Here is a 26271-nt window from a genome sequence, read left to right as displayed (position 1 = left end):
ATCTAAAGCTAGGAGGGCACAGATCAAAGTATTTAAAAAACTCCAAGTATAATCCTAGGCCTTATATAGCTTTAAATCTCCTCCAATATTCAGCAGAGGGCTTTGCACACACAACAGGCATTTAATAAGCATTTGCTGAATGTGAGGAGTAAAAAAGTACAAACTCAGATTCCTTCCTCAAAATACAGAGAAAGAGAGAAAGAGAGAGAAAGAGAGAGAGAGAGAGAGAGAGGAGAGAGAGAGAGAGAGAGAGGAGAGAGAGAGAGAGGAGAAGAGAGAGAGATAGAGAGAGGAGAAGCTAGAGAGAGAGGAGGAGAGAGAGAGAAGAGACGAGAGCGAAGAGAGAGAGAAGATGGAGAGAGAGAGAGAGAGATGAGCGAGAGAGGAGGAGAGAGAGAGAGAGAGAGAGAGAATTTAAACAAACAAGGAAAGGTTTCAAGAAGAGCAAGACTCCTAGTACTCTCAGCCTGAGGTAACTGCTCCTAGGGACATCAACAATGGGTCAGGAACCAATGTTTAAAAACCCATACCAATACTTGCAAAATTGGCAGCCAACATCCTTCCCACCCAATTCCCAACGCCTCCCCACTGCCCCAAGGCCTGGCGCTATGAGCTCAGAGGGTGCACAGCAGCACTTTGCTCTTTGCGCTCTAAGTAGCGAAGGCAGGGCTTCAGGTTACAGAGCATCCAGGATGTTGTCGATTTGGTGACAGCTCCTGGCGTTGCTGGAAGCGCCTCTCGTTCTCAATATAGGCATCCTTTTTGAGCTTGCCCGCCACCAGCCGCTCTGCCTCCAACGACGATTTCAGCACGAGATCTTTCACCTGACTATCCAGTTTCTGGACATCGCTACCTGAAAAAGGCAAGAGGAAGAATGGACGTTAGAGAGGCCTCCAGAAAAGCAGACCTCTGAGCTACCACATATACCTATTTCAGTTAACCTATCTTAGGACTCCTAATATCTACTCAAGGAAAAGAAACAATGCCTGGCTTCCTCCGACATGCTATCATATTCATCATCATGGAGACATTTATTTACACACATTTATTTGCGCTAAAACTTACAAAGTCCTTAAAAACTTACATTCACATACTACTTTGTAACTTACAAAGTGTTTTCACAAATATTATCTCATTTGATCCTTACAACAGCTCTGTGAGGTAGGTGTTTTTATTATTTTACAGTTGAGGAAACAGGCAGACGGATTAAGTGACTCGGCCAGGATCATACAATTAATAAGTGTCCGAGGTGGGAGCTGAACTTCCTGATTCCAGGCCCAGCACTCCATCCCACTTTGGTCTCCTCTGATTGGCATAGCATGACCTGGGCGTAGCAATCTTGTAAATAAACAGTATTTTTCTCCATTTTATAGATGAGGAAAGTAATGGTCAGAGGGTACACGCACAGCTAGGGCAGAAGCTAGGTCCAAGGGACTCCAAAGTCAGTGCTCCTTCTACCTCATAGCTCTCTGATGTAAGTATAGGGACACCTTTCAACATTAGTGTCCACAGAGGCCAGCAAACTGAGTTAGCAATTTTTTAAAAAGCCTAATCCTGAACTTGTACCTAGGAAGAAAATGCCTTGCCAGCATTTAGCACAGTGCTTCCAACACTTAACAAAGTGCTAAACACATAGCAGGCATTTAACACGTTAGACTGAGAGACTTCTATTAAAGATATCTATTCTTAGATGACTACACAATGTTTCTAATAATCAATCTTTAGATACTTTTTCTAAAACACAAGCACCAAACTTCAATTTCTTGCCCCGGGTTAATATCATCAGAAAACTCATAAAATGCCATGGCCTGCATTTTCCCCAAATGTGCTGGCATACCATTTGCTTTAGGATGGTTCTTGTAGAGTGGGGTACAATTACTGATGCTGCTAAGGCAGTGGTGTACTTCAAATACCAAAACACCTGAGAAATGGTCACCAGGCATATTCCATGATGCCACCCTTATGGAACAGGAAAGAGTCGCCCACAACTCTTACTTTGTCACAAAGATCAGAGGCCCTCGGTCTTCAATCTGGACTGTAGAGATGCAATCTCATTAGTCAAAGACTTATGCTCCATTTCCAAGGTCTTTTGCCACTGTTGAGAGTGGACACATCACGTGACTGCTTGTACTTGTTGACAGCTTCATCAAAGTGACGGTACAGGCCTAATCTCTTGTTGACCAGAGTTAAAACCTGTTCGGTGATGCAAGCCACCTTCATCCTGGCTTCAGCAGCTGGATCCTACAGAGGGAAGGACACACCTGCCATTTAAAAGGTCAGAAAGGCCAAGTTCATTTGTGACCTTGATCCCAGAAATAGCACCCATGAATAACAGCTATCTGAAGAAGAAAAACTATCTTTCTAGAAAGTCATAAAGAAATGTACTGTCCCCAAGAATATTTCAACTTCCAGAAGATTATCCCCCCAAAAGAGTCCAACGATAGAGAAGCCACTACAAATGCAAGAAATCTGAAAATCCAAACAGTCAAAGAAAGCTGCCCTTCACTGAGGTGTGGTCTTATTGAGAAGATTTGGGATTTCCCACTTCTTGTTTTGGCAGCACATGACTAACCAACTATATACATAAAATGGGGTCCTGGTACCTCTAAATGTCTTCTGGCACAATGCTGACCATCACCTATTCCTGTCCTCATCATCGCCCACAAGTCACTAATGTACGTATCCAAAAGCAACATAAGGATGTTCATATGATGTTAAATCAATGCTACAGAATTTCACACAGAGAATGACTGAGAACATGCATGTGTAGTTAGGTCCTATATAGACCAAAATCTCAACTGTGATTACAGAAAATAGCTCAAAGAAAACTTACTAGTTATTAGATAAAAAGGAGATAAGGTTAAAAACAATCAAAGCAAAATCCCTCTGGAACAACACTATAAACCAACATGCTACTTGTTAGAAGTGACCCCAGAAAGCCAAATGAAAACAAAGTTTATAAGAAATTAAATAGGATGATGAAACAGGAAACAAAAGAAAACATAACAAGGATGTAGAATGAAAATAAAATTGGATATGACAGTCTAAATCAAAGTAGAAGAATAAGAAAATTTGTTAGTGTATACTTAATACTAGCCAAGTACTTTAGAGACAAGAAAACTGACGTCATTTTTAAGATATCTCCCCCACCTCCAAAAATAAGGGAGACGTTTTTTTCCAGGCTCCAAAGGACCTGAATGAATTATCTATAAACATATTTATTTCTTTTTCTAAGCTTCTCTGCCCAGTAAGCAACATTCTGATAATAATTCAGTTTCCTCCCCTTATAACCGGTTACCAAATGAATCAAGTGTGACTAATCCTGAGTGAACTCTAAAACAAAGGTGACCACTTCAGGATGTGAACCTCCCAGAGTTTACTCTAACACGAGCCAAACAACACCTGTTCTCCAAATGGCCTCTAGCTTAATCATGTTCTGGACTGTGGAGATTCCAAGGGTCGACCACAAGAGTGTGCTCTATAGAGCGCCCACAGTTAGATCAAGAAGAAGAATAAGACCTCACTCTACACAAAGGAGACTTAAATTATAAGAATCAATAGTTTTTTAAAAGGTTGGGGGGGGTGGTGGATACGATGTGTTTAAAACTTAAAAAAAATTTGTGTGGAGTGGTAGGACTTCTGAGTTTTCCAACAACCCCCCCCCCCCCCCCCGCCTCAAAAAGAAAGTGACAAGCATACCTTTGTGATGGAAAAGTCCCAGCCTCACATAGATGATCACTGTAAAGAACAAGATATAAAAGGCTGCAACCACCAACAGGGGTTCCTGCAGCATGAGGATCTTGTTGAACGTGTAATGTACCTGAGAGGAGAAATAGAGAAGGGTTGTTACTACGGGTAATGGATGCAGGACCTTTGAGAAAAAGAACTTGTCTCCACAGTTGCAGGGAATTACCCAGGGAGAGCCAACTGAGTTCCCAACCTTAAAAAGAAAAAAGGCACACTAAGGCATAAAGACCCATCTCTAATAGGCCAGATCCTCACCACCAGCTACACACCACACCACCAGTCCAATATAGCTACACTAGAGCCCCTACTCTGCAAACAAGAGTTAGTAAAGAAATGTGAAGGGGTCCAAGGAGGAGAGTGAGAGCCACCTACCACAATGTCTTGGATGTGCTGTTCCACCAAGTTGTTCTTGTGGGCAACAATCACAGTTCGGCCAAACGTATCCAGGTAGGTGTAGTGTAACTCATCTGGGGCTCGGCTGATCTCATAAGGACGTCTACTTGGATGTTCCTGGGAGCAGAGACGAGATTGTCTTCAAACACCAGTAACATCCAGACAAAGCCTCTTATATACAAGATGCTTAGGAGGTCATCTCCAACTCATAGGTTTAATAGCATACCTATTCTCAGTATTTCATGAGGGACTTCTTTTCAGTCTATGGAAATAGTCAGAAAGGAAAGATTAATAGCCCTACTTACTTAGCCCCTTCTGGAAGTATGATCTTCACAGTCAGAGAATCTGTTACTTGCTCATCGAACACGTGATCCACAAACCTCATCTTCAAGGCGTACTGGTCACCTGAAAGATCAAAGAATCGCAAGCCTGACTCTCTTAACTGGACACAGATTCACCACACCCCTTCCCCAAGAAGCAAAGTAATGGACATCTACCACAAGAGAATTAACTAATGGTAGACAGACTGTTTCAGGAGTAAGCCAAATTCAGGTTTCTCCTTGACAAATTACTACTGACCTAGATTATACAGGTACTCATAGCTTGGAAGGTTGTAAGCCAATACTGTAATGGGTCTTCCATCCACCAAAGAGTGGAAAGCGGGGGCGGATTTCCATCTCCACAGAGTCATCCAGGATGAGAAGGTGGCTGGTGGAGACATTTCCAATCTCATCCCTATATAAACATCTTGAGCAGCAGCGGGTAGTATGGTCTGTTAAAAGAAAAGAAAGTCCCTTAAAACCATGGACCCTAAACCTTGCTTCTGTTCTTTATTCATACAAATATTTATTAGGCACCCTGTTTTATGTAGAGTATTTTTTTGGCTCAGAGAGAAAAAAACGCATTCACTTAAGACCTACTACCTGAAGCTGTAGATTAGTAAGGAAATAAAGTAGAAACATATAACTGGAATGCAAATATTACAAGGAATATAGTGAGTGAGGGAGAAGAAGAAAATGCTAGATTAGAAAAACTGTGTTACCCACAGTGGGTATATAAATGAAAAATTATGGAGGAGGGAAGCATCTGAAGTGGGCTTTAATTTTCAGTGGCACAGCGGAGGGAGGGAAGGCAGTCCAAGCAAAGGGAAGAACATGGGACAAAGGCAGGAAGAATAAGCATGTTCAAAAGACAGAGAATAGTGGAAGTTTGGCTAAAGCTTATAGTACTATGTAAGGAGTGACATCAGATAAGGCTAGAAAGATAGGTTGGATCAGATTATGTCAGGCAAAGAAGTTTGAGCTTTACTTGGAAGGCAGAGGGAGGCAGAATCTATAAATAAGTCGTAAATAATATTTATTTAAAATATATGCATATAAACACAAAATAAATAAGTAGAAATAAACTAGTAAGCTCCCACACAATTACACTGATAAAACACCCTGACTAACTGTCCACCTTAGAGACTCAGAAACTTGGATTTATAGTCTACTAATGCTTTGGGTCTTGGAATCAAACTTTTACATACCACCTCTGGTGCAATACCTGTTTGACTATTCTGTCCATGACTATACCATACCATTCAGATCCTCAGAGAAAAATAGTATGAAGGTAGAGGGACAGACATGAGACATTTCTTAATATTTGAGTGATATCTTTTTATGATTTAAATGTTTACATTGGGGCATACTGATAATCACATTTCCCCAAAGATTATTTTCAAAAACAATGTAACAGAAGCATTTTTTTTAAACAAAGTGAAACACTATATATACAGTAGCTTCTTACTGTCTATAAAAAAGGGAAAAAAAAATGTAAAAACCAGAATCATAAGAGTCTAGATGTAGTCTTAATATTTTTTTGTGACTTTAATAAGAAATAATGAAGTTCTTTATTGAAAAAGCAACTAAAAACATAACATGAATAATTTTGATTACTTGAAACTGAAAAGCCTCTGCAGAGAACACAAGGTCAAATTGGAAAAAACTTTTGTATGAAATTTCTCTTGATAAGGGTTTGGTATCTAAATATATAAACAATTAATAAATAAACAAACAATAAAACCAATAGATAAATGGTCAAAGGATATGAACAACAGTCCTCAAAAGAAGAACTGCAAAATATCCTCACCCACATGAACAGAAATGCTTCAAATCATTGACAATAAGAAAATGCCTATCAAAACAACCCTGAGGTTTTCACCTCATGCCCAGCAAAACAGCAAAAATGGCAAGAAACGGGAATAGTCAACACTGGAGAGGTTGTGGAAAGATCAGCACACTAATATATTGTTGGTGGACCTGGAAAAGGATACAATCCTTTTGGAAACCAATTTGGAATTATGCAAATAAAGTGACTAAAATGTCCATACCCTTTGAAGGGGGACTTCATTACTGGGCTTATGCCCCCAAGGAAGCAAGCCACTAAAATGTCCCTATATATGCCAAAATATTATAGAAGCACTTTTTGTGATAGCTAAGAATTGGAAACAAAGTAGATGCCCATCAATTGGGGGACGGCTAACTAAATTGTGGCACAGAATGTAATGGAATTCTTACTGTTCTGTAAGAAAGGAGGAATGTGATGAATACAGAGAAGCATGGGAAACTCTATATGAACTGATGCAGAGTGAAGTAAGCAGAACTAAGAAATCAATACATACAGTGACTACAACAATGTAAAGAGAAAGATCAATGACGTACCAAAAAATGAAAAGTTAATGTAACAAAAATGATAAAGATCAAGCAAAACTCAAATGAAAAGTTATGAGAGGACATCCTCAATCCATTCCTTTGGGAAGGTGGCAGGTCCATAGGTATTAAACACTACATGTGTTGTCAAACTTCAATGTGTTTATCAATTGCGCTGATTTTTTTTCTCTCTCTAAGAAATATTGTCACGTGAGATGACTCTCTTGGAGAGGGAAGGGGAGAGACACTTGGGATAATAAGATTATGAAAGAAACAAAAAATATTAATGAAAAATTTATAAAAGAAAAAGCAACTAATACTTGAGGATCTTAAAGTACCCAGAATCAAAGTATTATTATTATCAGACATTCCTTATGAAATCAAACAGATAAAGTCATAGAATCTCAGAAGTGGAAGAGCTCTCTGAGGCCATCTAATCCCAACTTACCCCACAAACAGTCATCCAGACTCTCTTACTGAGGTGGCCCATTTCACCTTCAGACAGTTCTAACTGTTAGGAAATTTTTCTTGATATCTTTTTGCAACTTGTACCTATTTCCTGGCTCGGCCTAATCTATTGTATGTGACAACCCTTTCCTCTCTACTCATGTTGTCACTTCTCCAGAATAAGCACCTGGGTCTGGAACTGGTCCTCATCTAGCATCCTCACAAGTTTTTTCACTCCCTTAGTGCCCCGCTCTAGACGCTCTTTGGCTTGGCCAATGCTGCCTGGTGTTTCAGCAATCCAGCTAGCAGCTTCTGTGGGGGTGTAAGATCCACCCACAGCCAGCACCCAGAAAGCTGCCAACAGCACAGGTTCTTTTGATCTGCTTAACTAAGGAAAGCAAGGTGAAGGGGTTGACAAGCTTACTTTAATTCAGCATACAAATATCATTCACTTAGTTCAGGGGGAAAAAGCCAGCACACTGAACTTCAGAGCAAAATACAAATTACAAACATCAACAGACAGACCCAACACAATTCATAGTTACCACATCTAGGTTCAGCCCAGGAGCTCAGAACAACGGCTGGCCCAGAGTCACGTCGCGCCACCACTGCTGTGGGTAAGAGCTCCAAAGAAGGGACAGCCAACCCCTGGTTTATCTTTTTCAGGGTCAGGGGTGAGTCACACATGCAACTCACCCACGTGACCTAGGATCGTCAACAAGAGGCAAAAGCCTCTGCTGTCCCAGACATGTAAACTAGCCCTCCCTGGAGTAAGGCCCTACCTTGGGCCCCACCTTAGTTGCCAATGCACACCCACTAAGGTTTTACACCTAATAGGGGTTTGGGCCTGGGGCTTAGCACCTAGTAAGGCTCAATGAAATACACTGAATTACTCAAAGGGAACAAAAAGCCAAACTATTCAAGGGCACTTGGTTGAACTAAGTGCTAAAGAGCCATTTTGCTTACCAACACACCTGGCTGAAAGTGGGTGATCAGAACGAACGCACACTACAAGTGGAGGTCTGACCAGATATCACCCCGCTTTCCTTCTATACACTATAGCAGTGCCGGCAAGTCATAAATGCCTAACAAACTCTTGTCAATTGACTCTGCCTCTTTTAATGCCACCTAAGGTCACAGTTTTTTTGCTGAAGGCCTTGTCACCCTGTTGAGGGCATTCAAGTCCACTAAGACCCCAACATATTTTTCAAATGAACTGCTATTTTTCAGTATCTAAGTATAAGGAGTAAAATGAAAGCCTATAATGTGAGGAAAATGTTATCAACCACTTTATGTCACTGAAAATCTATACTGTGTCTACACGAATTTGTAATTGTAGATATATGCAAGACAAAAATGAAGGTGATAATACTGCTACTTGATTTTATTTCCCACAAAATCAGGAGTGAATTGAGGGCTCAATGCTGGGAATTAGTCTTGCAGCGTACAGAAGAATTTCTGGTGTTGGGAACCAGCAAACGGTCCTTGTGGATTCACAGGATCACACAGAATTGAGAACTATAGAGCACCTTAGTGATCACCTAGTCCAACTCCTTCACTTAACAGAGAAGTGACCTGAGGCTCAGAGAAATGAGATTTGCACAAATTGAGTTAGTGGGAGAGCTGGACTCTGCACCCCATGCTTCCTAGGTCCTGGGAATCTGACCCAACAACTGCTTTCCTGCAATATGTGGCGAACACACAATATAATCTCAGACTGCTAGAGCTTCTCCCTATACTTTACATTATTCTATCTTGTGCAGCACTGGGAATAAAATTGACTATTTTAAAAGTACAGCAAATTTAAAGAGAACAACTAAAAGACCGTATCATGGCTTTTTAAAGTCCTTGAGGATGCTCAAATGAAAACATCAAAAGCACCAATTATGATACGATTGAGTGAAACGAAGTGTCTATAAAGCAAAATTTGCATTCAAAGATCTGCTGTGCTTTTGTTCTTTACAGCGAAGAGCTCCAGTTCCTGAAATGAAAGTTTTCTTTTTTTTTCCCCTAGGGGGTGGAGGGCTGCTGGCTTGAAGGAGGGCAGGGCTTCACTGGCAGATTGCCCCTGCTGTGAGGTTTAATGTTGCTGCTGCTCTTGGACCTAGCTCCCTCCCACCCCAGTGAGACAGAAACTTTCTTGCTATGCTGGTAACCAGCTTCCTCCTTCCTAAATCAGTTCTGAGGAGGTTTCAAGTGGTTTGGAGGGGAATTGGGAGGCGTCCAGGAGGTTCCCTTCCTCACTCTGCCATCTTGGCCCTGGAAGTATCCTTTCCTGCTTCTTTTAACAGAATTTCCTACAACCATTTAATACATGTATTAGAAAAAATCTATTACAATAAACTAATTATTTTAAAGTGAATTATAATTTTTCTCTTATATACTTCTTTTATTTACAGTTTTGAGTTAAGATTTGAATTTCTTTCAACATTTTGTTACTTTGGGGGAAGAAATACTCTTTACTGAATTTTTAAATTTCACTTTTCTAGAATTTTAATTTTGATAACAAATTAGTTCCCTTTTGGCATACTTTTATTCCTAGCTTTTCCCTGAAGCTTCAGTTGAATTTTTGTTTTGAATTTGCTATCCATTTTTGGATTTTGTTTACTTTGGTTTATATTTTTATTTTTCTCTCTGTGTACTTGTCTTTAGGTTGCTTAATCTGCTTCCTCCCAATCTTTCACTTGCCTATCAATGCCTGGTGGTAATTAATGGTAGTAATTTGGCGCTATTATTGAACTGTTTTTAAGTATAGAAGGATATTGTTATTGCTGCTAACTATATGTGTATATATACATATATAATAAATTCATAAATAATTTTTTAGTTTGTACTAGCAACTGAGGAGATCAAGAAAAGTCTCATGTAGAGGTGATGCCTGAGCTGAACTTTGCAGGAATCTAGAGATTCTAGAGGCAGAGGTGAGAAGGGAGTGTACTTGAGGCACAGGGGACAGCCTAAGAAATGGTATGGAGACAGGAGATGAAGTGTTGTGAAATTTGTAGAAGCTATCATGATCAGTAAAGGCTTCATTTGGAGTTGGCACATGAGGTGAGATTTGATGAAATTAGGGATTCTAAGAGGTGGAGATGAGTAAGGAATGACTTGCAGACTTGGGGGACAGTTTATGCAAAGTCATGGAGATGGTAGATGGAACGTTGTATATGAGAAACACCAAGTAGTTCACCTGGATCGGAATATAGAGTTCACAAAAACGAGTAAAGTGCAATAAGCCTGCAAAAGGCAGGCAAGAGCTAGATTAGAAAGGACTCTAAAAGATAAACTGAGGAGTTTATATTTTATCCTAGAAGTAAAAGGAAGGCACTGAAGCTTTTTGGGCAGGAGAATGGCATGATGCTTTGAATATCACTTTAGTTGTATAGAGGATGTACTGAAGAAAGTTAATACCTGAGGCAAGGAGACCTTGTCAAGGGGACTACTTGCAAAAGTTCAGGAGAGAGAAGAGTTAAAACATGAGAAAGTGATGGCCATGTGACTGGTGAGAAGGGAATGAATGTATGTGAGAGATGTGGAGGTGGAATAGACAAGATGTGACAAGTGACTGGATTTAGGAAAGGAAGGGAAGGGAGAATGTGGAGTTGAAGACGACCCCCAAGGATTTTTTACTCCAAGGAAAATGGTGGTGCTTCCAGTAGTAGGCAAGTTCAGAGAAGGTGTGGTTTGAGGAGAAAGAAAATGAATTCTGTTTTAAACACACTGAAATTGAGATACAGATGTAATATATCTTATTGAAAATGTCTAATTGAAGTTGGTGATAGGAGACAAGAATTCAGGAGAGATACCAGGGGCTTGATATAAGAATGTGGGGGAGGGGTGTCATCTGCATAGAACAAATATTGAACACGTGGTTGCAGATGAGATCACTTCAAGAGAGGATGTAGAGAGAAAAAGAGGGCAAGCTAGGTAGCTCAGTGGATAGAGTTCTGGTTCTGGAGTCAGGAAGACCAAGTTCAAATCCTAGCCTCAGACACTTCATAGCTGTGAAGAGGTTAAAGAAAAATGATGATGGTAGGGAGCTATAGGTTTTCTAGGGGTGCTCGAGACCCCAAAACACCTATACGCCGGGTCCTGCTGAAAGAATTCGTCTCAAGCCTTCTCAGTCAAGGGAAAAGACAAAGTTTATTAAGGGTTTGCCATATTGGGATGTCTTAAGAAATCCACCCTTTGCGATGCCTGTTTTCACAAGCGGAGCCAAATTCAATCTATTGAGCTAGACTGAATCTGAGCCGAAAACGAATGTTTTCTAAAGCTGCTCTCAACAATACAGAGGATGTGTCTAGAAAATGTATTAACTGTTTGTTTTATTAAGTCAATTATTTCTTCTGTTCATGTTTTCCCTGCTTCTAATTCGGAAAAACTATAAAATTCTAGATTGCTTAAAATAGCTTACATATACCTCTATTTAAAAAAAAGAAAACATGTAAAACTAAATCTATTTAGATAAGTTGTAATTACTGCTTAAAATAAAACACCTTTAAAATTATTTCTATTGATTCAATTATTTTAAATCACCTACACTTCTAAATATATCTTTCTGTTTTGGAAAGCTGGTGACAGATTTTTTTCTAAAAGAAATTCAGCAAAACTAACCATCACATTGACTATTTTAAAATACATTCGATATTCCGTACTCACAGTCCCCCATCTCTGTAATGAAAAGAAAGAGGCTTGCCCAACATGGTCATTGTATTATTCAGGTTTTTAAAATTTGTTCTTTTTCAGTAAAACTGCATTCTTACATGCTTCCATGAAAGATTTTAATTAATAAATTATTTCCCTGATGTAGATCTGTCTTTATATATTTCCTGTCTCTGAGCTAAAGTTCTAGAAGCTTATTGTTAAGCTCCACCAAACAAAACTGCAAAGGCTGTTCCAAATTCTTTGGTAGTGCCTGAATTTTACAGCCTTAATGCCGCCTGAAACAAACAGGCCACTGATCAGTCTTGAAAACCTTTTTTGTTATACTGAGATCTTCACTGGAATGAGGTCTTAATAGACATCTCTTGAGGACAGGACTGTCATTTTAATCTCTGTGTCTGTTTATACATGCTACATCCTCTACAAAGGAATGAAAAAGCAATAGAGACAAAAACAAGACAGTCCCAGCCCTCGAGGTGACCCCAGTTTAAAGGAGGCAACACATACAGGACTGGATAAATATCTGCTAAAGGAATTGCAGGAAAGGCAATCACCACCAAGAGCTGCATCATATACAATTCCTTAGGGTCTCAGTGGACACTGACTGGCCAAAGGATCTGTCCACAAAGAATACATTTAGAAATAAATTCCATGGATTAGGACTCTGTGAATCCTCATACAAAGCTCTGGCATTTGTCAGCAAGTCATGCAACATCTATGAGGTGCCTACTATGCAGCAAGCACTGCGCTAACGTCAGGACTTCACCTGTAACACCTGAACTTGTCTAGTATAAACCAGAGTTACACTAAAGAAGACATAGCAAAGCTATAGGAACATAATGAAATTCCCCTTCCTCTTCTAGGAACTTCAGGCTCTATTCAGCCTCAGAATCTAACTACCAAAGTATATCCAAGCTTCCTAAGTGATCTCACAAACCTAAGAAACCCAATTCTGTGCCGCAAACTAGGCAGACCCACCAAAACCAGTTATCTCTGAGAAAAAGGTACTCTTCTGAAAGACTTCAGCCTTCTAGTGTTGGCAGGATGACAGAATTAGAGAGAATGTGGGAAAACAAGAATGCCTCCTGAGGGATGGTTTGGCTAACATTAAGTCAAAAGCATACTAACTTCTCTCCTTTCATTGCAAAGATGAAGGACAACGGGTATGGAATATTGCATATACTGTCATATGGACTAGGTGTATTGGTCGCTTTTGTTAAATTTTTTTTCCTTTTTTAATCTTTGTCTCTTGTTAGGCTGAAGGGGATATATACAGAAATGAGATATTTAAAAGGGCATCAAGAATAATTTTTAATGAAAAACAAGAATTAAAAGTATAGACACTGCCTTGTGAAGCAAACTAAAGGACACTAACACAGAAAACATTTTCAATTATGATTTTTAGCAAAGGTGAGGCTTAGCCTGAAAACTGTGACTCTAGGTACCAAATAATGGATGACAAGAATAATAAAATAAAACATGATCTAGAAGGGGCAGGTGCTGACAAAACCAGGAATAAAATGTGCTTAAGCATCTCCGTATTTATCAAGCTCACACAGACCATCAGGGCCTACACACCTCCCTGCCCCACCAGGGGTCCTTTCACTAGCAGCTTTCATTCAGCTCTCTCTTTAGGAACCTGAATAGTGCAAGACCTCCTTCACATGCACGAACTCTTCTGCTAGAATTAAAGCCTCCCCTGCCCTCCACCATTAACTCACCACCACTAAACAACCACGGTACAGTATTTGGCTGAGACTCAAAGAGAAAAGGCAGATAAACTAGACAGCAGGAATGTCAGAGGAAGCAGCAACTCACCTTGAAAGACCTGATGGAGGAAATCCCACTGTCTGCCTGTCTCTGATAGTCGTAACGGGAAAAGGGCCCTTTAAGGACAGCACCGGTATGTTTTAAGTCTACCGTTTCCTCTACAGCAATATTGCCCCAGTGAGACACTTCAATGACCCGGGTCATGCTAGTGATGGTCAAAAAAGGGCTATTGTTCTCAAATGCACTTTAAAAGGATCCTGTCAGAGAAAAAAAAAAAACAAATACCTTCAATTTTAGGTAAAAGGACAAAGGGGACTTCATATTTTAAAAGTTTAGATGCAATTAGCATTTTGTTATTCTTTGTATCCTTCAGGGTGCCTAGCTTCATACCTTATATAGATTACATTGTGTGGGCAAGCAAATATGTTCTATTATCAGGCAGGTGGGTGGCACAGTGGATAAGCATAGGGCCTGGAGTCACAAAGACCCAAGTTCGTATCCAGTCTGACACTTACTGGTTATGTGACCCTGGACAAGTCATCTAACCTCTGTCTGCCCCAATTCCCCCCAACTGTAAAAGGAAATAATAATAACAGCATCTGCCTCCCAGAGTTGTTGTGAGGATAACATGAGATGATATTTATCAAGTGCTTAACAATAGTGCCTGGAAAGGGACCACTGTTAATCCACTGGCTATTCCATTCCATTCCACTCCTGTGGGTGGTCAGCCTCTAAGTAGTAACACACTTGGCTTCTGTCCATCTCTGAAGCAGGCTTAGGCTAAAGAGTTTACCTGACTGAAGGGAGGAATGTCTTTGAATGGACCATAATCCAGCACGTCTTCAGAGCGAGTAGGATTGCCAAGCTTGGTATAGCTTTCCACATTTCGGGAGGCCAGCTTCACACGCATGGTCTGTGTCTTAGTTGGGTAGGGTGAATAGAAATATGGTTCCCCTCAAAAACCACAAACTGTTTTTCTGACTGGGTGATCTGGGTTGGATACGGCTGCAGAGCATGAGTGAAGACTGTCTCAATGACCACTCGGATCCTGGCACCTCCAGCTAGGGAATAGGGAAGCTTCACTGTGAATAATTTCCCACTGCAGAAGAAATAGAGAAAGGATTAAAAAGCATAAAAGCTCTAGCAGTTCAAAGTTACAGGATCACTTTGCAACAAAGATCTTCCAAGACCTAATTTCAATCACTGTAGGCACTCATCTCACCTACATAGAATTCAACCCTCTTATGATTTAGTAGATGAATTTACAGTCGAGATCACACATAATTTATTAGCCATGACTATAAAGGAATAGAGCATTTAGAATACGATATTCCAGAACAGTGATGATGGTGGTGATGATGATGATGGTGATGGCAGCTAATTTTTTTTAAAGCAATATACTCATGGAAACTTCATCTCTAGTTCAAGCATACACTAATGACCAAACCTTGTGCAAAGAAATAAAATCAAGGAGAGGTCACAGAGGGATGACAGAAATAAACTTTTCTTATAACTCCTTGGCCTTTATAGATGTCACCAAAGCACAATTATTATCTGGACTTATTTTTTCGTCACTCAAAAAACCCATCTATTTATAAGTATAAATCATTTCTGGCTAACCAGCCAGTTAAGAATAAATATGAGAAACAACAATACTTTATTAAAATTACAAAATAGTACAACTTAATTCAGATTAAAAAAAAAAAAAGAATTCTACTGTTAGATTTCAACTTGTTGGTTCAGAACCCCCTGCCACAAATCACAAATGAAAGGGACTTCATAATGAAGGCAGTATGTTGTAATGCAAGGGCAATGGAGTTGGAATATAAAAGCCTACCAGGTCCTGTACATACTAACCATGTGACTGCAGAAGCAAGTAACTTCACCAAACTGTGCCTCTGTTTCCTCGGTATAAGATGGTGATGATAAAATCCATCCTACTACCTTCTTCACAAGGTGGTGAAAAGATGAAAACCTTTTTATAACCTGGGACTTCATGGGTGTGGGAAGTGCCCACTAAAGAACTTCCCATAGCTGAGTCTTAGAGAGCTACAAGGTTAAGTGACTTGTCCAGTGTGCAGACAGGGCAGAGGCCTGACTAGAGCCCAATCAATCAGCAAGCATGTATTAAATGCCTGTGTGCTAGGCACAGTCTTAGGATACAAGGAAAAGCAACAATAGAAGAACACTCCCTCCATGGGCCCCAAGGAGCTTACATAATAATGAGGAAAATAACGTATGAATAATTAAGCACATCAATGATACCTGAAAAATAGGAGGAAGGTAACCTTAGAAGGCTAAAGGTGGCTGGAGGAAGCCAAAAGGCATCCTGCTGAAGGAGGCATGTGATCTTAATCTTGAAAGAAGTCAGGGTTATCAAGGGACAGAAATGAGGAGGGAGACCATTCCAGAAATGCAAGAAAGCCAGTACGAAGCAGAGATGAAGATGGAGCATCATGTGCAAGAAAAAGCAAGCGGGCCATTATCACTGAACCACAGCGGGTGCAGAAGGGAGGAAAGAGGATTACACAGAAAATGTGGGAAGGGGCCAGGCTTTTAAAAGAGAAAAGCCTTTACATTTGACCCTAAAGGTAAGAAAAAGACACTGGAATCTACTGACCAGGACATAACATGATCAGATCTAGACTCCCATAGCTGAGTGGATAATGGATTGACATGAGAAGAGAGTGAAGGCAAGGTGACCGATTTGGAGGTTACTATGACAGTCTAGGGAAGAGGTAATGAAGGCCCAAATTAGAGACGGCTAGATGAGCAGAGGGAAGGGTATATATGAGGGATGCTGTGAGGTTAGAAAAGACAGAACCTGGCAGGAGGCCAACTATGTAAGATGAGTGAGACTCAGAACCTGGAAGCCTGGGAGGATGGTGGTCCTCTCAAGAGTAATGGGGAAGTATGGATGAGGGGAGGGTGGGGGGAATGGTGAGCTCTGTTTTGGACATAGTGAATATATGAGTGCCTATAGGACATTCAATTGGAAAATTTCTAATATGTAGTTGGAGATACAAGGGTGGAGCTAGATTATACACATCTGAAAATCACTTGCTTAGAAATAATAACTGAATCCATGGGCGCTGATGAGATCACCAAGGGACGCAGTATAGAGAAAAGGAAAAAAAGGACCCAGGACAAAACCTCAGGGACACCCACAGTTTGGAGGCATGACAAGGATGACGATCCAGCAAAAGATGCAGAAGGAATCGTCAGACATGTAGGAAGAATCAAGAGGAATCAGTGAAGACAGACTATTCAGGAAAGTGATCGACACTGTCAAACATGGCAGTCAGTGAGGGAGCAGGAGGACAGCCTTGCTACAGTGAAATCCAGTTAAAATTAAACAACGTAAATTTTCAGTGGACTCAATTAGTACAATTTCCTGACTTCCTCCAATTCAATTCGATAGCTTGTGGGTAGGAGTAGAGGAAGAGGATGAGAGTAATCCAGGGCTGGGGTTTGGCAAAGCACTGGCCAAGGGAAAGGGGGAAGATGGCAGATTAGGGTAACCACCCAGTTGAATTCTCCCAACATTCCCCTAAATCAAAGTTAGGAACAGCAGAGCCAACAAAAAGTCAGGATGACATATTTTTCTGGCCTAAAAAAACTAAAGAGATTGACAGGAGAAGTCTGCAACACCGTGATGGAGGTCTCTCTGAAGCCCACACGCACACCAGCAATGGCCAACAGGAGCTATAGTTCTCAGCCCAGAGACAGTAAAAGGGTCAGAAAACTGGTCAAAAAGAGAGTTCGGGGACCCTTTGCTGGTGCTCATGAGCAACTCTCTTGCCCATAGGCAGTTCTGGGTTACAGTTCCAGGATGGAGAGGAGCACTGGGGGTCAGTCACAAGGGAGCAGGGACCCTGGTCACAGCACCAAAGCAAAGAGGAGCACTACAGCTGCTGGGGACCAGGACTCTTCCTTGGTAAAAATCAAAGCAAAGACTAGGAGAACAGTGACCACACTTCTCCCAGGATCACACAACCTTGGAAGCACTAAAAACCTGCAGACCCTCAGAACTGACTCTGAAAACAGCAACACAAAAAAGCCTGAAGTTTAGGACAGTGCCTCCCACCCCACCAAGCCCAACTTTAACATAAAGTTCAAAGTCAAGAAATAGAATTTGACCACAAAAAACTACTATAGTAACAGAGAAGACTAAGTTGTAAACTCAGAAGAAGACAACAATATGAAACAGCAACCAAACAGTCTCAAAAAAAATGCTAATTGGACCCATAAGGTATGGAAGTAAATATAGAAATTTAAGAAGTTAGTTATAAATAAACTTAATACTCATCAGACTGCTTACCTTTTGCCTTTAAGTTTTATTTCTCTTACTTCCAAATGATTTTCTTCCTCTTCTTCTCCCTTTAACTGTAACAGAACACAGTTATTTCTTATGCTTTTTCAGATCACAAATTCTGAATCCATTTTCATTTTACTTACTACTTCAAAATAACGTGCAACAGCTTCTCAGGAGCAACAGCCCTATCACCCAGTACCTTGGGTGTAATGAGATGGCCAATGACGACAAATTGTGACTCTACGAAAACCCTTCATATGCTTGGAAACCAAATCCTCCACGATGTGAAACATTCTCAAGTAAAACAATATAAAGGTGACTAGAACTTGTGACACATGGAACCTTAATTCTACGCAGTTTCCACTGTTTTCTTAAAGGTTGCATGTATGCTTTATACATTAATACCAACATTTTTTTCAAATTTTAAAACTCTTATTGCCATTTAAAACCGTCTTCATTTACAAGTTGCAATGGTGACATAGGTTGTCCTTCTGACTCTGTTTCACTCATTCCATACTGCTTCATAAAGGCTTCCCCTATTTCTCTAATTCTTCCCATCAGCTGTTCCTCATGGTCAGTGTCAGATCACAGCTCTAGAGCTGGAAAGGATAGGACAAGTCACAGGATTCAAACCATTCATTTGACAGATGAATAAACAAACCCAGACAGCTTAAGTAGTCTGCCTACTGGATGGTCCAACTGATATTTGAACACAGGTCTCATGACTACATTCAGGGCTCTTTCCACATTGTTCCATTACCTATCACAACTGATTCAGCCTTTCCCCAATCAGTGAACACTCAGTTTGTTTACACTGTGTTATTAAAATAGTACAAGGTCCAGAAATTCTATTCCCCCTTCATTTTTGTTCCTCCAAATTTTATTATTTTGTCTAGCTCTATAAAGTATACCCTTGGTCATCTGATTGGTATAGCACTAATCTACAAATTAATTTAGGTGGTCTTGGGATTTCATATCGGCACAGCCTACTCACAAGTACCGAATATTCCTACAGTTAAGTAAATTGTTTTCTTTCTTTAAGGGGTATTCTGAACTGTATCTATAGAAGTACTAAATGTGACCTGATAGATCTAATTCAAAGATAGTTTATGCATTTTGTATGAGACTTGAATGGGACTTTCCTTTCTAATATCCTCTTCTGGATTTGTTACTGTTATACAGAAAAGATGTTGATTTTTGTGAGTTTAATTTGAATCCTACCAGATTCAAAGGGAGAGGAAAAAACTCATGAATAATGAGGCAGCTTTGATCTGTTTGGTTGGCCAACCATATTACTAGTCTGGGGTCGTCACGTTTTTCATATTTGTGATCTTAAGCCCACTTAAGCAAAAGGAGTACAACTTGTTGAGGGTACCTGGGAAGATGGCACACTTCTGTCTCTTCTCAACAGTAATTACAAAAATATTCCAACAACTAACATGCCAAATACCAACAACTGACATATATGCTGTGCTGAGAATCATAAAGCACACAGCACCTGTACCAGCAACTTCGTACTCTCTCCCTACTCATCTACAATCTGTTACCAAGATCGGTCCAGTCTATCTACACACCTCTTGTAGACATCCCCTTCTCTCCTCTGACGCTGTCCTCAGCACCTCATCCCTACGCTGGTGGCTGGGTGCCGGTTGGCCTCCCTTTCTCAAGTCTCTCCTCACTTCAGTCCATCCTTCACTCAACTATCAAAGTGAACTTCCTAGCGCAAGTCAGTCAGTCCATAAACATTTATCAAGAGTCTAGGATGTGCCAGGTGCTGTGCTAAACTCTGGGCATATAAAGAAAGGGAAAAAGATAGTCCTTGCCTTCAAGGAGCTTACAATTAATGGAAGAAGACACATAAAAGCAAACTGAAAGGGGCAGGGAGAAGGCATGATGGCTAAGTCCAGAGGAGTGCAGCCTGGAAGAAAGGAGAATGGCTGGCCTGGACACCCTCCCGGGGCACAGAGGACTGAAGAGGTGTGAGCTCTGGGACTGAAGTGATACTGCAAGATGAGTTACTTGGAATGACGGAGCATCCAGAGGACTACTGCCAATGGGAATTGAGGGTCTGACCACGTTATCCTCCCAATTCAAAGAATTCCAAAGACTGCTTACTGCCTCTAGGATCAGAAATGAAACCCTGTGAAAACACTTTATAACCTGGCCCTTCCTACCTTTCCAGTCTCCTCACATCTTACTCCCCTCCACATACTCTCCAACCCAAGCACTCTGGCCTTGCTGTTGCTGGGATAAACACAAGCCCCCATCTCTAGACTCCCTTCATTTTCACTAGCTATTCCCCATGCCTGGAATTCTCACCACTCCTCACCTCTACTTCCCAGTTTCCTTTGCCAGCCAAAAATCCCACCATCTACAAGAAACCTTCCCAGGTCCTCCTTAATGTTAGTGCCTCTGGCTTCATCTTGTGTGCACCCCTATTAGAATGGGAGCTCCTTGAGGGAAGAGATTCTTCTTGCCTTTTCTATCTCCTCAGAGCTTAACTGTGCCTGGTCCTAGACACTTCAACACTTCTTGACTGGCCTTTAGAGCTTTGAGGTACCCAGAGGCACATCAAGGCAATGTAGCCTCAAGGCACTGCATCAGGGCATAACAGAATGTTAATTCCTCAAAGCCACAGGTTCTTTTCCAAGACTGCAGCTGTCTGGGAATTAAATGAGGGCGAAGCAGTATAGACAAGGAAGCAGGTGGGGAAAGCAATAATGAGGACAGAGAAGTGTACTGGGTAACAACGGACTGGAGGTCTGGAGACCAGAGTTCTGATTCTAGCTCGGCCACCACAGGCATACTACATCATCTTCCTGGACCTCTGATTTTCTAATTGGTAAAATTAGAAGACTCAAATGATCTTAAAGGGTTATTTCAGTTCTAAAACCCTACAAAGTATGAATGGAGCAAGACACTTACCTCTTGCAAAATCACAGAAACTGCAAAGTTTACACCTAAGTTTCTGGAAAGTAGTAGTCCATGGTGCAGAATGGCCCCAGCCTTAAAACAGGCTTTGCCATTAATGCTGCCATGATTTACACAGCAGTTGTAGAAGACTACTGATTCTGAATAAATGCAGACAAGGAAGACTGAAGGCCTTATAGACCAATGAAACTAAACTCTGCCTATATAAAACTGGTTTACAACTATCCTTCAGCTATAGACTCTTAAGCAACTTGCCGCTTTAATGAGGGTTAGGCTTCATAAAAAATCATTTTTCCTATAAAAAGAAATCAGTAATCATTTAAACAGAACTTTTGCTCATATTTCAGAAAATAGTACTTGGAGGCAATTCAGCTCCAAAATTTATTTAAATCGTGACTTCCAAACTCTGCACTTCATGAAAAGAATTCAGAAGTAAAATCTGATACCAATGCTACCAGAGACTCTACCCCTCTAAAGATAATTTTATAACTACGGCAACTGAACATATAATTTGGGTCTCTAAGTGATCGTGTGTTATCCTGCTCTTAACAGAAGTCAAGGTGACCACGTACCAAATGCTGATAACAATGTAAATTAAAACTATAAGCAGCCTGACTCTCTTCCCAAAACCAAAATGGAAAAGTTTCAAAAAAGCAGTTACTTATTTATACGGAAGAAAGTAAATAAAGAAAAAGCAGCTTCCACAATTTGAAAAGAAAAAGAAAAAGCAGCTCCCACAATTTGTACAGAACCCTGACCCTGAAGTCTGGAAGATATGATTTCAAATCTGACTTCACATTTACTCAGTATGACTTGGACATGTCACTTAACCTGGCTTCCTCATGGAATAATAATAGTACCTACCTCCCAGTTATTATGGGGATAAATGGAGAGTATTTGTAAAGTGCTTCGCAAAACAAACTTCTGTAAAACCTCTTGCAAGTTTTGCAAAGTGCTATATAAAAGACTTTATTATCCACACGCCACTTCTTTAGTATTGTCTTGCGTCCTGAAATTTTAAGGATTACTAGACCACGTCTACTCCTTCACGGCCAGTCGATAACATGTATTGCACCACTGTGTGTGCCAGACGGTCAGTCAGCCCCTGCTTTTGAGGAGCACAGTGTCCCAGAGGAGAGCATGCAAATCTGGAGGTGGTCTCAGGGGGCAGACACCGGGGTTAAGGAGGATGCTCCGGAAAAGCCCCTGGGGGTGGGCCACCGGGTGAGCCTACAAGCCGGGCTATAACAAGGCTCCGAAAAGAGGAAAAGCTCCCAGTGTCCAAGAGCCTCAGAAGGGGAGGCTCGGGGACAAGGCCAAGGTCCCCGGAGGCCGGCGACGCTGGGTGAGGTTCGGGGCGTTGTAGCCAGAGCTGGGGCCCCGCGGGCTGGGTGCCGGCCTGGGGCTGAGCGCGGCGTGGCGCGGCGCGGGTGGCGGCCTTGTGCTTACGTGTCAGTCAGCGGCAGGCTGGCAGGTCACACGCGGAAGTCCGCGGCGGCCCGAGAAGGGGAGGGGGCTTGGGGGGCCTGGGAGGGGGCAGGGCGCGGCAGGGGGGAGGTTCCGTTGGGGGGGGATCCCCGCGGGGGGCCACGGCGCAGGTAAGAGGCCCGGGGCGCGGCGTCTGCTCCTCGTCCCGGACCCGCGGGAGGACCGGCCGCTCGCCCTCGTCCCTTCGTCCATCCCCCCGGCTCACCTGCACGCCGAGGTGGGCCAGCCGGGCCTCGAGCACCGGCTCCAGCGCCAGCAGGAAGGAGGAGGCGGGCGCGGCCGAGCCGCCCGGGTGCGCCAGCAGCACATCGGCCGTCACCTTGGCCAGGTGGCTGCTCAGGTCCACCGTGCGCTTCACGTCCTCATTCACCAGCTGCGTCTCCGAGGCGGCGGCGGAGGCCGCACCGTGGGCCGCCCCCACAGCCCACAGCAGCACCAGCAGGCGGGCAGCGGGCCCTCCATGACCGCGGACAGAGCAGACCCTCCACGCGCAGGCGTGGGCGCAGGCGCACAAGGCGACAGCAGGACCCGGCCCAGCTGCCTGGCAAACCTGACGCTGAGGCTTCCTCTTCCCCTTCTGCGTCGCCTTCCCCGCGCCCCAGCGAATCCGCTCATTGGACGGGAGGCGGGGCCACAAGATGGCAGCGCCTACGGGGAGGGGAGGGGGGGTATGGAGTGGGTTCTGCTGAGGACCCCGTCTCCTAGGCAACCGGGGCATCTCTGGCAGGCGCCTGAGAGCAAACTAATAATGATTAACGCCCCTGCTACAAAGTAACAAGTTTTTACAGGACTCTCCTTAGAACAACCCGGGGTGGGGGGTGGGATGCCTCAATATCCTTTAGCTCCACTTTACAAATGGAGAAACTGAGGCTTAGAGAAGCGGAGCGACCACACCCTTTCACGCGATTAGCCGAGCATCCAAGACTTCTGAGAGGTCACCTAGTCTAGACAGAGTGCTGGACTTGGGGACCGACGGGCCTGAGTTCAGCTTTGCCTCAGTTTCCAAATCTGTAAAATGGGGATCATAGTTGCACTTCCATCTCCGTGTTGTTTTGAGGATAAAATGAAATAACCTGTGTTTTTATGTGTGTGTGTATCCCTGTTTGTGTGTACATATACACATATACATGTTTATATATACACCCATACACATAGTATGTCTATATGTGTGTATGTGTATATATAAAAGCTTGCTCAAGGAGCTATGTAAATGCTATTATGAGTGTACTCCAAAGGCCTCTTTTACAGAGAAGGAAGCTAAGACACATAAAATTCAAATGATTTCGCCATAGTCACAGTGGCAAAGCCAGGATTTCAACCCAGTTCTTCTGACTCCAAATTGAGGTCTCTTTTTTTAAAAAATGCTTTATTGATATCTTTTGTGTTTTTTTTTTTCATTTTGAAATCCATCCTCCTTTCTTCCCCTCTCCAACGAGTCATTTCTTGTAATAAAAGAAAAAGAAGGGAGAAAATAGTTTAATAACACATCAGTAAGACCCACATATGACGGTCTATGCAATATTTCATATTCGGATCTATCTCAAATCATCATCCCTTTTGCAGACTAATTAATGCAGCCTGATATAGTTCACTATGATCTGGGAGGTGGGCAACGAAGAGCCAAATGGGCCAGAAAAGGAAAATCATAAATCCCTTTGTGAAATGTAACTGCCTATTCTGCAGGGTTAGGGAGCACTTCTGTGGCCCCACCCCCCAGGAGGGCTTGGGCGGTGCCTAAAGCACCGCCCCGGAATGCCAGACGTGTGTTGGATGGTGAAATTTGGGATGTCCCCAAACCTGTCGGACCGTGGAACTACAAGTAGCTGCTGAGGATACACTTTGATGTGGGGATAAGTTCTGGGAGAGGCTAATTAAGCCTGGAAACTTCCTCCGGCTAGGGCTGTTTTCCTAAAAATCTATAGCCTGGGAAGATGAACACTCAAAAAAAAAAAAAAAAACCTAATAGCCTGGGAGGATGAACACTGAAATAAAATTTGGGTGCAGAAACCTGTGTTGCCCCATGGCTAGAGAGGAGGGTGATCGTCCCTGGAGTCGTCTCCTCACAGCCTCGAGGAATCACTGAATCTCAGAGTGGGAGGACTTTACTTTGCATTCCTTAATCAAGATACCGCATCTCCCAACCACAGGCATTTCCACTGGCTGTCCACCACGCCTGAAACTGCCTTCTCATTTCAGTGGCTCCCCTGACTTTCTTGGGATCCCAAGTAAAACTCCACCCTCCACAAGAAGCTTTTCAGAACCAGCTTGATGACAACACCTTCCCTCTATTGATAATGTCCACCTGCTTTCTAGTACATCTTGTTTGGACATAACTCGCTTGTTGTCTTCTGTCTGTGAATTCTTTGTCGGCAGGGTTGTTGGGTTGTTGTTTTGTTTTCTCTTTCTTTATAGCCCCCACATTTATTACAGTGCCTGACTGTGTGGAAGGTGCTCAGTCAATGCTTGTTAATTTAGATGTGTTGACCTGAGAAGCCATCTAGTTCAACCTGGTATCTGACTGAATCCCTCTACAACCACCCCAGGAAGTAGACATCCAGACTTCACCTGATGCTCTCCAGTGAGGGGACCTGCTAGCTACAGCAGTCACTTACTACAGTTTTAAATAGCTCCATACAGGAAGTTTTTGCTTAGTCTCTCTGTAACTTTCACTCATTTCCCCTAAATCTACCAAAACAAAATGAGCCTAATCCCTCTCACACTAATACTTGAAGCAAGCTGTCATGTACCACCACCCCTCCCCATCCCAAGCCTTTTCTTCTCCAGGCTGAACATGCCCAGTTCCTTCAGCTGACGTTCATATGGAGTCAGCCTGAGACCCTCTGCTTATCAAGGTCCTTTTCCTAAGATGTGATGAGAAATTTGAACTCATGACTCTAGATGGAATCTTACGAAGACAGAGTGCCATGAGATGGACAATTTCTTCTGAAGCACTATCCTTCAGGTGATGCAGGCTAAGATCACAGGAGTTTCTCCATCTGCCAACTCAGTCTGTTAACTTATTCTGAGTCTGAAGTCCACTAAAAATCAGGATCTTTTTCAGACAAACTTCTGTCCAGACAAATTGGTTTCCCATCTTGGAATTATGAAGAATTCTGAGCAGCCCAGTGACAAAAATGACATTGACATTCATTCAGTCAACAAATACTTATTAAGCACCTTTTGTAAAAAACAAGAACTCACTTTTATGGAGTCCTTTCTTCACGCCAGCCTTATAAGATACTAATGTTATTATCCTTATCTGAGAGTCTATCTCTCTAGTCCGTCCAAGATCACTTCAGCTCTGGAATTCATACCTCAAAAGTACCCAGCTTCCCTTTGGCCCTTCCGTCCAATGGGTGGCTCCTCCCAGAACCTCCATTCTGGTGCCTCTTCCATCTCCCCACTTTTAGCTTCCCTTCACGTGTTGTTTTCCTCCAGTAGAATGTAAGCTCCTGATGGATGGATTGATTGACTGATCAACGGTGCTGATTTTTTTTTTCTCTTAAAAATACTATTTGTTATATGAGAGGGCTCTCAGGGCTGGGGAGGGGTACTTGGGATAATTGTGATGATGTGAAACAGAAAACAACAATAAAGACTCATTCAAATATTTAGGGCCAGGACTGTCTTTCTTTTTCTTGTGTTTTACTCCCAGCATTTAACGGTGCCTGGCATATAGTAAGCACTTTACGCTGACTGCCAATCCATCCTTCATATCTAAACAATAAAACAGTTAAATATTTAACAACTGAAGAAACTGAAACTCAAAGAGGTGACACAACCATGGTCCCACAACTCACAAGTGACAGAACTGCAATTCAAACCCAAACT

At 42.2% G+C, this 26271-nt stretch overlaps 1 protein-coding gene across 1 annotated transcript; it reads right to left on the bottom strand.

Moving 5' to 3' along the window:
- Positions 1-361: 361 nt before the first annotated feature.
- RPN1 (ribophorin I) lies at positions 362-23055 on the bottom strand. The gene is given in 20 exon segments (XM_036739647.1): positions 362-710; positions 712-853; positions 1983-2013; positions 2015-2091; positions 2094-2241; positions 3700-3717; positions 3719-3820; positions 4120-4241; positions 4244-4257; positions 4446-4545; positions 4720-4756; positions 4758-4882; positions 4885-4912; positions 13755-13945; positions 13948-13963; positions 14500-14651; positions 14654-14805; positions 18028-18092; positions 22646-22896; positions 22899-23055. Coding segments are annotated over 20 exon segments (1962 nt in total). The 3' UTR covers positions 362-676.
- Between the last annotated feature and the right edge of the window lie 3216 nt (positions 23056-26271).

This window comes from Trichosurus vulpecula, chromosome 9 (genome assembly GCF_011100635.1).
Source record: "Trichosurus vulpecula isolate mTriVul1 chromosome 9, mTriVul1.pri, whole genome shotgun sequence".
NCBI lineage: Eukaryota > Metazoa > Chordata > Mammalia > Diprotodontia > Phalangeridae > Trichosurus > Trichosurus vulpecula.
Note: the sequence above shows the minus strand (reverse complement) of the source record. Positions and strands in the feature narration are given on the sequence as shown.